This window comes from Macaca fascicularis, chromosome 8 (genome assembly GCF_037993035.2).
Source record: "Macaca fascicularis isolate 582-1 chromosome 8, T2T-MFA8v1.1".
NCBI classification, from domain to species: Eukaryota; Metazoa; Chordata; class Mammalia; order Primates; family Cercopithecidae; genus Macaca; species Macaca fascicularis.
The window spans coordinates 32,148,563-32,162,978 of NC_088382.1; the positions used below are offsets into that span (position 1 = coordinate 32,148,563).

Sequence of the window (14,416 nt, forward strand, 5' to 3'; positions counted from 1 at the left end):
ATTGTTATTCATATAAACGTTTTATTTTTAGTCTTTCTTTAATGTTATACTTTTTATTCGAGAGAGGCGTGTCTATAATTTTTGTCCCTCGTCTCTATTCTCCCCACCTTCTGCCATTTAATGAGCTCCTAAGCTCCTCTACTGTTGGGACCATATCTTACTCATATTTTGGTTCTTGTGTCTATGCCAGGGCAAGCAGGTGCTTCATATGTTTTAACTGAATTTGAGCAGATAGTGAAAAATGTGTTTTGACCAGTAATCATTTTTGTGTCTTTGGTTTACTATTTTGCCTAGGAACTACAATGAGGAACAATTTCAGTAGTTTCATTTTGTACTTTATATCTACTTTTTTAGGACAGGTTCACCCCCCTAGCCCAAGATGGAGTTTCGCTCTGTGGCCCAGGCTAGAGTGTAATGGTGCGATCTCGGTTCACTGCAACCTCCGCCTCCCAGGTTCAAATGATTCTCCTGCCTCAGCTTCCCAAGTAGCTGGGATTACAGGCATGTGCCAGCACGCCTGGCAAATTTTTTATTTTTACTACAGTTGGGGTTTCGCCATGTTGGTCAGGCTGGTCTCGAACTCCTGACCTCAGATGATCCACCCGCCTTGGCCTCCCAAAGTGCTGGGATTACAGGTGTGAGCCACCGCGCCTGGGCCTGTCTTTTAAGTGGGCAAGAAAATTATCTACAACAGGATCTTCATTAATGCTACAATTTAGAACATACAAATGTGAAAGGTTTCTAACTTTACCTTGTACATTTTGCATATATCATTAGTCATTGTTGGACACTTCAGCCATGCATAATGTAATTCAGTACTGAATGTGTATTTTAATGTGAGAGTTTTTGACATCAACATTTTTAACTTTTGTCTAATTTATAATCTTAACTTAGAGTTAATGGAAATCAGTGCCTCTATGGCTATGGTTTTAACCAGCTAATAAGTTGTCTTCATGATCTTTAGCTTCTAAACAATGAATAGTAAATACCATTTTTTGTGAAGATCTGTGTCTGAATTGAAAGGGTTCAAACTGTATAGTGAATAAAGCAGTAGAATGCAAATCAGAAGACATAATATTTAACATGATTAGCTAGTGTTAACTTTTGATATCCATAAGTTATATAATTAAAATTTTTATTCAACACTTGATTAACATAAGTATTTCTCAATTTTCTATCTTTGTTCTACAGAATGGTAGATAACGCAGATCATCTCTGGAAAGGATATTGATCCACCTCATGTAAAGTATGCTCAGTTCCTTTCCAGTGGTGTAAGTATCAAGTCCTTCTTGATTTTTATCTTCATAGTCATTTTAATAAAGTTAAGATGTCATTATGATTATGATCCAGATTCGACAATGGGTGTTCGTAGAGTTGAAAAGTTTTTTTAGGAAATGAATCAAATGGTATACCTGTTTGACATTAAGGTGAATAAGTGTCGTGATCATGTGGTGAGAAATGAATCTTTAAATCTATCAGCCTTCTCTTACCATTTCTGTTTTCAGCTTTGAATTTTGACATTAATTTTAAATTGAATATAAAATTACTTATTATTTTTAACTGCTTAAAGCTTAGAAGCATCCAAGATAGATGGCTAACAGTTCAAGAGAGCTAGTATTGGATTCCTTGTGACAAGCAGACTACTGGAAGCATACACCTTCATGTTGCCTTTTGTGTGAAAACTCCTAGCACCTTAACCATTTTCCTTTACCTGCTGGGGGCATGATAATGTAGTTAAGCCTATTAGCTAATGTGCTAGCCTTTATTTGGAGTCAGGCAGAAAATACAAATTGAGATAGTGGTATTGTGTTGAGAGTGTTTTTGTGCTAGGATATGAACTATAACCACCAGTTCATATTAAATAGGCCTTTGAATAAAAGTATTCCGGGAATTTCAGATATTAGAGAAGACAGAGTATCTATTAGCTCATTAAGTGCATCTTTAGAGTCTAATGCAGAGTGCCTTTAGCATAAGTATTTTCTAAAATTTGATGGAGTCTCCACTTTGCTTAAATTTCTTCCGTTTTGGTTGACAGTTCTATAAAACAATAAGTAGATATTAAGAGAGGTTTTCCTTATTATTTAGTCTTTTCATTATAGTTCCCCCCCACCCCAACAGATTCTATGACACAATGAAAAGTTTCTGGAACAGACCTAGAAGATGTGAACTGTAGCCTGACTTTCTGCTAAGTAGCTATATCCTTGGGAAGGCACTTCACCTCTTTGGGCCTTAGTTTCCCTCCCCACTTTTTAAAAAATTTTATTTGCTAAAAGCTGTTTTCAATCTATCAGCCTTCTCTTTTATCATTTCTATTTTCAACTTTGAATTTTGACATTAATTTTAAATTGAATATAAAATTACTTATTATTTTTAACTGCTCAAAGCCTAGAAGTTTCTGAGATAGATGGCTAAGCATTCAAGAGAGTTAAGATGTCTAATGGCTATTGAAAATAGTAAGATGTCTAATACTTACTGAAATGAATGTAAGCATCATGAAGCTGTGAAATTTTGCATGATTTGTTCCTTGTTGTGTCCTCTGTGCCTCACATAGGATCTGTTACATAGTAGGCACTCAATAAATGTTACTTAAATGGATGGTTTTTGTCTAAATAGTCTCCAGTTTTCTCATTCCACACCTAATTTATATCTCCCTCTATAAATGTGCATGTTTGTACTTGGATTTTTGTTACTTATGGTAGAAATAAGATGATCAACCTATGATTTCATGAATCACAGTGTTTATTGCCATACAAAGAGAATTTTTTCTTGACTTAACAATACTTAAAGATGGGGAGAGTAACATGGACAGACTTCACAGGGAATACACTCAATAGATGAGGTACATTAACCACATTGTGAGTGTGTTCCAAAGCTATTAAAGTGTCTTTGCTCAATTATGATGAAAGGAGGCCTCTGTGTTCAAGTGAAGGCTAAAAGTGGAAGTGTACCTTTATATGAGCAGTTCTTGGGAGAAACTGATTTGACCACCATAGCTGAGATCCAAGACCACAAGTAAGGCCCCTCATTGCTAGAAAGTGCTGGCCTGCAAAGTGTAAAAGCTTTGAGGTCTTTTGCAGCCTGAGCTCTCCGGTTTTGGAGAAGCCGCTGACAGAGTAGCCCTGCCACAGCCTAAGCTCCCAAAGTGTCTGTTAAGCTCTTGAGTGTATATGTATTTTGAAGTCCAGTAGTTGTGACAGTAACTCACATATACAGTTTGATATGAGGTGACATTCCTGAGAGGATGGAGAGTTCACTCTCTGATAAAAATATTGTGATTGACTCTAGAGTGTGTTAAATTATCATGCAGTAAATATCATGTATGCAAAACAAAACTAACCTATTTTGCCTAGTCATTCTAGATAATAAAAATAAAGAGCAGAATTGCGCTAAAGAAAAAGCTGTTATTCAATAAAATTTTACTAACTGTTGGTGCTTTACAAGTAAGGTAGTAATGTCCTTTCTACCCATGTTATTTCAAGGTTAATTATTTGTGAATGCTTTAATCTTCTCTGCTCTATATGTTTGTAGAATTTAGCTTATGAAATTATATTCTGGACCTCATGCCTTATCCAAGAAGGGTTTAGGTACATATTCAAGTCAGGATAAAATGTATTGTGGAAAGTTATTATGGTCTTATGGTATGATATTTTCTTAGAATATCAGTTTATGAACTGAGCCATAATTCCTGAATTTAATTGTTCTTTTATGCCTTAAACATTCTCTGTTATTACAGTGTTGAAATTCTTCTCACATCATTTTCAATTATTGTTGGCCTGAGTCTGCATTCAGATTAGTAATTTAAAGTGAAAGATGTTCCTTATCCTGTGAACAATCCTGTGCAAAAGAAAATTAATTCAATTCTTACACGTTATCTTTTTCTGTTATAAAAGAATTGCTGGTATCATGGACTTAGATGACCTTTGTAGGTCATTTACTGCCATAAATTCGTGATTATGTGCTTAAACTAGGTAAATTATGAGAAATAAAATTTTGAAATGCCAGTGTATATGCCTTTGTTTATATTAGTACACATTGGAACATTGTTCTCAATATCCAGGAGAGCTTCTAGTGTCAGCGTTTTCTCAGTAAAATATCGTATCTTCAGTGTCACATGCATGCTTTGATCTTGTTTGTTATGCTCTTAATCATTTTGCTTTGTAGTGATCATATGAATGATCATTCTAGCAATTGTGGATCATTTTGCTTTAGGTTATGTTTGCATTAGGGACCTCTCAGTGCAGGGCACAGACATCTAATTTGAACAAGGTGATACATAAAGGGAAATGTATTCTCTGATGAAACAAAACAGCAAGAAGAGCAGGGATGTATCAGGGGCTTAGGGATTATTGGAACAAGGGATATGAGCACTGCACAGCTTTTGCCATCGGTCTGTTCTAAGTTTCTTGGTATGTCCGCTTCATCTTCCCATGAACTAGCTGCTTCCGTATAATAAGGAATTTACCAGACTAATATCTTCCTGAAACCGAGCACAGTTATGGTGACTGTTCATCTTTCCCCTCGTCTGACTAGAAAATTGTGGGGAGAGCAAGGTTTGGCTTTCTTGTGCGCCCACCCCACTGGGCAGAAGGTGGGGTATTATGAGTGATAGCCCAAGAACATGTGCTTGAAAACAATGAGGTGTTCTAGGCAGACAAAGTAATAGGTGGCCTATTGTTTCTCCTTTTATGACTTGGAATAAAAGTGGTTCTAATAGTCAATGAATCTGAAATAACATAAAATATTAGATTGTTTTACATGCTGTGAAATCTTTAGTTTTGACAATTCTAATTCAAGTGTTAGGATGGATACTTTTCAGTAATAAGTGAAAGTCATATAACTTACTTTTGTTTTATGCTAATACAGAGTGCTGCTCCATACCAGGAATAGTTTGAAGAACTGTATACAGATAACTAACTGCTCTGATGTGAATACTGTAGGAAAATACTGTGATTGGGAATTTTTGTCCATATAATAAAACAGTTATTGAAGTCATCTAAAGTAAGATCACTTTATGAAATACTTTGATAACATGAAGGCTGAAGATAGCAACAAACAGGTCTACTTCATTTTCAAGGGAAAATAATAATGTTTATGTTTAATATTTTTCATTACAAAATATTGTGGGGGGAACTTAGGCCATCAAGAAAGAATATACTAATCATGAAAATAGGTCTTTTTAAAATGATGCCTAGCTTATTACAAGTGAGTATCGGAAGAAATCAGACCGTAACATTTGTAGGTGTAGGTCAGATACTGTGGCCCGTGGGCACAAATGGCCTGCAACATGTTTAGGTCCACAGAATATGTGTGTTTGGTTGTGTTTTATTTTAATGAGCTTGTTTTTAAAACTAGGGAGATTTCATCTAAAGTTCTAGATTTCCGCCTACTTATTTTAAAAAGAATTTGAAAGATAAAACAATCAGTAAAATGGAATAGACTATCCAAAGGTAATGCAGATTCATATGGAAATTGTGTATATGATAAAGGCAGCATTTCACATCAGAGGAGAAGACAGATATTCAATAAAAACATATGACATCTAGCTGTCCATTTGGGATGAAATAAAACCCCAATTTTTTATACTTGTTAAGTCAATAAAAATTCTAGATGGAGCAAAGATTTTAAATGTAGAAAACTATTACTAGGACCCCTAGGTTCATCAGTAATTAGAGTAGTTTTATCTAAATGGCTTTAAATGAGACTTAAAGGAGTAGAATAGCCTGTGGCCCATATCATATGTTTCCAGTTAAGTCCTGCAAGGTATTGTAAAGGAGAATGATGTGTGCTTTTGGAGTCAATAAGATCTAGGCTTAAATCTTTTTCCTAATGTTTACTCAGATTTTTTGTAAGGTATAAAACTACTCTGAGCCTTAGTTTCCTCAACAATCAATCCATCAACATAAAATGAAATGAATAAAGAACATCTACCACGAGAATTGCTGTGAGAATTGGATGAGATTATGTTATGTGTGAAACTCTTACCCAATACCTGCCTAGAAGTGACTGTTCAATAAAGTTTTCGTGTAGAAGGACAAAGAAACAGTGAAACTTTCAATAGCTGTGGGGCACTGACCCAGAGCAGATGTTTGTTTGAGAAAGATGAAAAAACTTGACATCTATTTCCATCTGCAAACACTTATTGAGAGCCTATGCATGCCATGCATTATATTTGGCACTAGAACAATAAATATCAAAATAAAAGAGATTACCACTTCAAAAAATCTTGAATGGGAAAGTCAGGTCTTATAAGAAAGTAATTCAAGGCCGAGCATGGTGGCTCACACCTGTAATCCCAGCACTTTGGGAGGCCGAGGTGGGCGAATCACCTGAGGTCAGGAGTTTGAGACCAGCCTGACCAACATGTTGAAACCCCATCTCTACTAAAAACACAAAAGTAGCCAGGCTTGGTGGCAGGTGCCTGTAATCCCAGCTACTCAGGAGGTTGAGGCAGGTTGAACCCAGGAGGTGCAGGTCGCAGTGACCCAAGGCCGCGCCACTGCACTCCAGCCTGGGTGACAAGAGCGAAACTCTGTGTCCAAAACAACAACAACAACAACAACAACAAAGGAATTCAAGCAGTGAGAATTTTTACAGTATTTGACTACTCTCTTAATATTGTTATTCACCCTAAGAAAACATTTTCTGATATGCTGCAGTATCTTGTGCTAGTTAAAGGAAACATGTAAAAGTAATTTCCTAAGAAAAATGAATAGCATTGTCTGGCTACAACCACGAAATATCTTTCTCAGGGTAGCTATTAAGAGAGAATGCATTACCAGAGATGAAAAACTTAGGAAATTGCTAAGTAGTGAATGAAATGGTGCTTTTTTTTTTTTTTTTTAATGTACCTCTCTTTTCCACTTAAATATTTTTGCTGGTTATTAGCATTTGCTTGGACTTAGCTTAGCAAATCATTTGTTTTCACTAAATGAGGTTGTAGAGAATTCCTAGGTCTGTGTAGCTAATAGTTGGTAAATAATATAATACAAACTATTTTTTCAGCAATTTTCCATTAATACTCTAATGTAGAGTAATCCACTTGAGATGGGCAAAACACTTCTGAGTTATCACATAGCCTGGGTTTAATGCATTCCATGTACCTAATCTGTTGTTTTGGTATTATTTACATAACTAAAATTTTGGTTCTGATATTTTCCAAAATTGAGGAAAATGTAAATTGTATGCCATATGAAATTAGGTTTTATGTTACACCTATGTTCACCTACTAACACATTTAGTATCTGTACCAATCCATTTGCCATGGCACAATCATTCTAGCATGGGACATGCTTTCATTTTCAATAAAGAAGCTTGTGTATAAATACTGCATCTTCTGAACATTCTCTAATGATATGTGCTTTGGTAGATACTGTCAATAAAGAGACTTCTTTTTATCTTTTTTTTTTTTTTAGTTTGCTGGAAACCATGTCTCATTATACAGATGAACCCAGATTTACCATAGAGCAGATAGATCTGCTTCAGCGACTTCGGCGTACTGGAATGACTAAACATGAAATTCTCCATGCCTTGGAAACTTTGGACCGTCTTGATCAAGAGCATAGTGACAAGTTTGGAAGAAGGTCCAGCTATGGAGGAAGTTCATATGGGAATAGTACCAACAATGTCCCAGCATCTTCCTCTACAGCTACAGCTTCCACACAGACGCAGCATTCGGGAATGTCCCCATCACCTAGCAACAGTTATGATACTTCCCCGCAGCCTTGCACTACCAATCAAAATGGGAGGGAGAATAATGAGCGATTATCTACATCCAATGGAAAGATGTCACCAACTCGCTACCATGCAAACAGCATGGGTCAGAGGTCATACAGTTTTGAAGCCTCAGAAGAGGACCTAGATGTAGATGATAAAGTGGAAGAATTAATGAGGTTAGTGACTTTGCTTATTCAGAGTCCCTAGAAACATCTGTATTCTTAGATTGTTTTAAAGTAGTATGCTGCATTTCAGCTACTTAGCTATAAGAACTGTAACTTCCTTCTCCCACCTTTGGAGATGAAAGGAAGTTCAAGCTTTATGTTTTTAATTTAAATTTTCTCTTCTTTACTTCAGCCCTTTCTCTTTGCTGCTTGATAAGTCTTTTCCATTCTCTTTATCAAACACTAATCTTCTCTATGACTCTACTAGCTTATTTCTGACTAACAGACACATTCTAATCTTGAAATCTGTAGTAAGTACTTTTTCTGAGGGATAATTTTATCTTGATACAGAATACATACACTCTTAATTTTTCTCTCCAACATTCTAATCAAGAAAATAATTTGGGGTACCTATTATATAGGTTCTAATTTTAGCAATAGATGACACACACACTCACACACACATATACACACATTGTCTTATAAATGTAAGAACTCTTAGAGTTTTAAACACTGAGAAAAGAAATCTACTTTTTTTTTGAGATGGAGTCTTGCTCTGTATGCCCAGGCTGGAGTGCAATGGCACCATCTCAGCTCACCTCAGTCTCCGCCTCCCAGGTTCAAGCAATTCTCCTGTCTCAGCCTCCCGAGTAGCTGGGATTACAGGCATGCACCACCACGCCCAGCTCTTTTGTATTTTTAGTAGAGACGGGGTTTCTCCATGTTGATCAGGCTGGTCTTGAACCCCTGATCTCAGGTGATCCATCTGCCTCAGCCTCCCAAAGTGCTGGGATTACAGGCGTGAGCCACCGAGCCCAGCCCACAAGAAATCTACTTTCAACAGAGATAATTAGGAAAGGCTTCACACTGGACCCTGGGACGCTTTGAGGGTAACACCATGTGTTTTCCATTATTGTGCCTCCAGGATCTGGAACTTTCCCTGGCACATGGTAAGGGCCTAATATGTTTAATGAATGGGTAACCTTGACCTAAATGGTAAAGAATAGCATTTGTTTTTAAAATGCAGGAACTTTATTTAAAATTAAGGGACTAGTAAAGGGTAGAAAAGGCAAGGCGTGTCTTCAGTCTGATAAAAATTACTGACGGGTAAGACAATGTAATAAGAATAATATATTAGGAAACAATACAGGTTTTGGGAGACTTTGAGTTCATACTAGTTTATTTACTTTTGTTGGAATTGAGGAGTTTTGTAAAAACTCCTCTAGGAATAGAGATGATAAAGGTATTGTTTTCAGTAGATTTCCACTACCATAGAAGGGAAAGAGCCTGCAAATAAATTAGCTACAGTAGATAATGAAAGAAACTGTAGCAGGAATTTGTCAGAAATAAAAATAGTACCTGTAAGTATCATTATAATTCTTCCTAAAGATTTTTAAACTTCAAGATTGAATAGTAGTGACACATAATATTGCCACTTGGAAGATCTGTCCAATAGTACCACAATGTTGAAATATCCTTCAAACTGTCCTGAATTTATTTTTAGGTAGATCTTTATTATATGAAATTCTGTGCTAAATCAACTATTTTATCTGGATTTCAGATACAGTATAAATAAAGTATAATATTAATACCTGTAATGAATAATATGATACAGCAGTTACAGTTACAAGTCATTGTTTTATTTTGTTTTGTTTTTTTGAGACGGAGTCTTGCTCTGTCACCCAGGCTGAAGTGCAGTGGTGTGATCTCGGCTCATTGCAACCTCTGCCTCCTGGGCTGAAGTGATTCTCCTGCTTTAGCCTCCCGAGTAGCTGGGACTGCAGGCATGTGCCACCACGCTCAGCTAATTTTTTTAAAAGTTAAAAATAAAAGAGATCAGTTTGAGTTTGAATTCTTTTTCATGTGTTAAAGTAAGTGACCGAAGTTCAGGTGTTGCTTTTGAATTTAACGTTGTTAAGATTAAGAGGGAGAACCATTTGGGCAAAGAAGTTACTTCACTCATTGAAACATAACAAGATTAGCTTTTAATTATTCTGAGTAGAGAGGATATCAAAAATTTTAAAAGGATGCCAACCTGGTTTTTTCGGTGGTGTTGCTGTTCATCAGTTTTGATAAGCTTTTGACATAACAGTTAATTCTTAAACGTGTATAAGACTAACAAGAAGTATGGGAAAGCTCGTTAGTAAAAGTCTCTAGAAGATTGTTTGGAAAAATAAAGGTCTAAAAACTTGACTTTTAACTCATAGGTTGGCATGATGTTTTAATTCAAATATATGCTCAAACTAAACGAAAACCTATTTAGCAATGACTGGGATTTGTAGTTAAATCCTGTAATTACACCCATTCCAGTTTCACTGTGAAATATATACAGGTTTATACTTTGTTATCAGTATTTATGTACTACCAGTTGTCGCTTAATCAGGACACTTGATCTTTTTCCATTTCTCTGCTTCTTTATTAGAACTGCTCCTTTGGGTTCTCTTGATCATCTTGGGGTCTCAATGGTCCTTCTAGATCTCTCTGGTTCTCTGCCATTGCACCCTCACCCACTGCTGCACTCCTGCTTTCCTCCATTGTGTCCGTCTCTTACGCTTCTCAGGTTGTAGATAATAACAATCCTTGGATCAGTGGGAAAGTTTATTGGATGACATTGTCACTTATTAAAATCATGATGTGAGGTTGATCAGAGAAACTGAGATTCACAAAAATTAAATACTTTGCTCAAGAGAACTTCAATATTAAGTGGCAGAGCCTAAATTATGTCTTTATTATCAATATATCACTAGTGTACATTGCCTCTCCAAATAAATTTTTCGTGTCTGTAGATTTTAATAAGATTTTAGGAAAGGTGGTTAATTAACATAAGACAAAGTATGAATTGCCTTAATGGGCTTCGCATCCCCCTCCCCCATGATATTTGCTGCTTCAAAACAATCACTTACCATGTGAATTTTTATTTAGTGGAATGTTAGAGAAATATTTTGAGCGGTGGATCTTTCTGAGTATTCTGTGCTCTTTTAGGAATATACTGCCCTTGCTGATCACTAGATGCTATAAGCCCGCTGGAAGTGGTGGTCTCTGGTGGGGGAGCCTGGATATCTGAATGCTTTCCTGTCTCCTTTTCTACCTGTGTGCTTCACCTCTTGCTTGTTCACATTCCTCAACTCAAACATAAGACGTAGTTTTAAAAATCTTATAATTCATTCACTTTACAAATTTCACTCCTAAAAATTTCAAGATACATAATGGAGATTTTTTTTTTTTTTTTTTTTTGAGACAGAGTCTCACTCTGTCAACCAGGCTGGAGTGCAATGGTGCAATCTGGGCTCACTGCAACTTCTGCCTCCCAGGTTCAAGTGATTCTCATGTCTCAGGCTCCCTAGTAGCTGGGATTACAATGTGCACCACCACCCCCAGCTAATTTTTGTATTTTTAGTACAGACGGGATTTCACTATGTTGACCAGGCTGGTCTCGAACTCCTGGCCTCAAGTGATCCTCCCACCTCGGCCTCCCAAAGTGCTGGGATTACAGGCATGAGCCACCGTGCCCAGCCCATAATGGAGATTTTTTTGTATAACTTCATCAAGTTATAATTGTACACCTTATCAACTCATTAAGAAACAGTGAGAAAGTAGCTTTCACTTTTTTCGTTTTTGAGTTAGGTTAAAAAAATAAAGGTAAACTAGGATATGAATTTAACAGATTGTTGAATATAACATTTTAGGAAGGACTTTAAAGCCAGAAATAACTGTTTTACATATTAATGTTTAAAAATGTATCTATTAATATATAAATATATGTGTAGGGGTATGTGTGTATACACATCTGCTAATATAGTGTATAGATACTAGTGTGTGTTTTATGTACATATTATGATATAATTTAAATATAATTTAATTTATCAGAATTTGTTAATAATGCCATACATTAAATATATTATTCTTAACCACCCATGTACTAAATTTTATGATATGTTAGTATTTTGTATAAAACTGAGGCTTTATTCTAAGTTGGTTATCTATAGGCTAAGTATTTTACTTGCATAGGTAGGATGTGCATGTTCTGTAGATAAGACAAAATGGTCATGATATCCAGTTACTATGTTATTGATACGTATATAGTAACTTTTATTTTTGAGTGAATTTTTAAAATTTAAAGTTATATTTTGTCTCCATGGGTAAAAATGTATGGGGATAGGTTTTATTCAAATGTGAAAGAAATTTGTACATCATTGTATTTTTCCAAGTGTGAAATAGTCTGTCTTGGCAGGTGTTGCTTCATCTCTGGAAGTCTTTCAGATAGATGATTACCTTTCAGAGATCCTAAAAAATGTGCAGTGTATATTAACTATGAAAATATGGAAGATCTTAAAGCATATCATTTTTTAAACAGGTGGTCTTTATTATTCTTTGTTCTAGAAAAGGAAGCAATGTCATTTCGAACTACTATAAATAATTCTTTTCCTTTCTGATTTGGTAAGCTTAAATCTATTTGAGAATAAAAATTTAAAGCTGTTTTATAAATTATCTAGATTGGGCTTTCCATTTTACAACCTTTTTTCTCCAACTACAGAATTGTTCATTCATTGAACAAATTAAGCTCTATTATATGCAAACCCCATAAATGAATAAGGCACAATCTTTGTGCTAAAGGACTAAGGACTTTACAGCGTAGTAGGAGAGATAAGACAAGATTAGAAACAACCATAATACAGAACAGCATGTAATATATTAGCATGTGAGTAGTAGTATTGAAATGTTAAAAGTTAGCCATTGCAAGAAGATACCTTTTTTAGCTGTGAAGATCAGGGAGAACTTCTTTGAATAGATGACAGTTAAATTGTGTCTTAGTAAAAGGGGATTCCACAAAGAGGCATTACTGATGAATTCATCCAGATATTAAGAAAGGTCTGTAAGTAACAGTGAAAGTTTAGCAAATTATAAAAATAATGGCAATGGAGGGTGGGAAGGAAGAATTTCATCCTGGCGTGGAAATCACCAGATGAATCTAGCATGGCAATGATTTCAAAAGGGAAGTAGGAGGCAATGACATGGACTTGAACTCGTTAGCTACAAGTCAGGTGGGTATCTTATCTTGAAGTAAGTAAGCTGTGGAATGAAAGACAAGATCAGCCTGCTCTTCACTTTAATTCCATAAGACTTGAGGCATAGAAATCTTGAAGAGTATGAGATTTTATAAGAGAGGAAGGAGGGGATTTATTCTTTTTAAGGAGGATGTAAAATTGCAGATGAAGAGAGGAAGTGAGGGGTGGGAGAAGATGAGATAATTAGATTTAGAGTAAAGGAAGTTTTTACACTAACAAAGTGGTGATTCTTAGATTACAATGAGGACAATAGGAGTAGCAGGTCCTTGAAGGCTGAATGAGGAGAGAATGAGGGAAGGAGGTGATGTCAAAGTTTGAACAACAAAGCTAACCCACTAGAATGGAACTTTTAAAAATATTTAAGAGAATTGGACACAATGAAAATAGAATGTGTTTAGTATTTTGAAAATACCTAGTGAAACCAACTAAATGACACATCACTGCTTGTGTATAGAATTCTTTTAATGCCACCTTAAAGTACCTGGTACAGATGTTTACTTCGGTCTTATATGATTACAGCAGATCATTTGTTTCTTCTTTTCTTGGGAACCTTTCTGAAGTTTTATAAAATAATAGTCAATGTTTAGTATTTTTACAATTTCAAAAAAAATTTTGCAATGAATTTTTGATTCTATGTATTACAGACATATGTATACACACAATATTTAATTTCATTGCTAGGAGACAAATTTTAAAAGCCTTGTGAAGGGAGTATTGATGCTTTTTGTTGTTGTTGTTGTTAGATGGAGTCCCACTTTGTTGCCCAGTGGCGCAGTCTTGGCTCACTGCAGCATCCACCTCCTGGTTTCAAGCAATTCTCATGTCTCAGACTCCCAAGTAACTGGGATTACAGGAGTGAGCCACTGTACCTGGCCAATGCTTTTATTTTATCAGATGATACAGCCAGGGCCCAGCTTTGTTAAATGTCTTGCCCTTGCACACCCTTATCTTTTAAGTCTTTTCTTTTGCTTTTTGAAAAAGCTCTCTGGTAAAGCAGTAAAGAGTTTTTTCTTTTTTTTTTTTTTTGAGATGGAGTCTCGCTCTGTCACCGAGGTTGGAGTGCAGTGGCACGTTTTTGGCTCACTACAACCTCCGTCTCTGGGGTTCAAGCAATTCTCCTGCCTCCGCCTCCTGAGTAGCTGGTATTACAGGCACATGCCACCACACCTATTTGTTAAATATTTTTTTTAACTATTTGTTTAAATTTAACTATTTGTTAAATATTTTTGGTAGAGACGAGGTCTCACCATGTTGGCCAGGCTGATCTTGAACTCCTGACCTCAAATGATCCGCCTGCCTCAGCCTCCCAGAGTCCTGGGATTACAGGCGTGACCCACCGTGTCTGTCTATTTCTATGTTTTTAAACATTATTGATACTTAGAAACTTGTCAAATATCTAAAAATGAAAATTGCTACTGTTTGACATATTTTTTGGATTCCTTCTGTCTTGTGCAGTCCTTAATAATATCATGC

The 14,416-nt window shown here is 35.9% G+C and overlaps 1 protein-coding gene and 1 long non-coding RNA gene across 50 annotated transcripts in view; one reads left to right on the forward strand and one right to left on the reverse strand.

Moving 5' to 3' along the window:
• HMBOX1 (homeobox containing 1) overlaps nt 1–14,416 on the forward strand; it is a 164,431-nt gene that overhangs the window by 72,860 nt on the left and 77,155 nt on the right. For 48 of the 49 annotated variants that reach the window (XR_012417171.1, XR_012417177.1, XR_012417173.1 and 45 more), the window contains exons 2-3: nt 1,192–1,271; nt 7,413–7,889. Coding sequence is in view for 38 of the 49 variants with exons in the window: in XM_005562957.5 (XP_005563014.1) it covers nt 1,249–1,271; nt 7,413–7,889 (500 nt within the window). In the remaining 11 variants the exon portion in view is untranslated. The remainder of the gene's footprint in view (nt 1–1,191; nt 1,272–7,412; nt 7,890–14,416) is intronic. The other variant, XM_074000601.1, reaches the window with a different exon arrangement.
• LOC135964488 (uncharacterized) lies at nt 9,498–12,748 on the reverse strand. Its single transcript, XR_010576991.1, has 2 exons — nt 12,626–12,748; nt 9,498–9,681 (listed from the first exon to the last, which is right to left on the reverse strand). It is a non-coding gene; the product is annotated as an uncharacterized lncRNA (long non-coding RNA).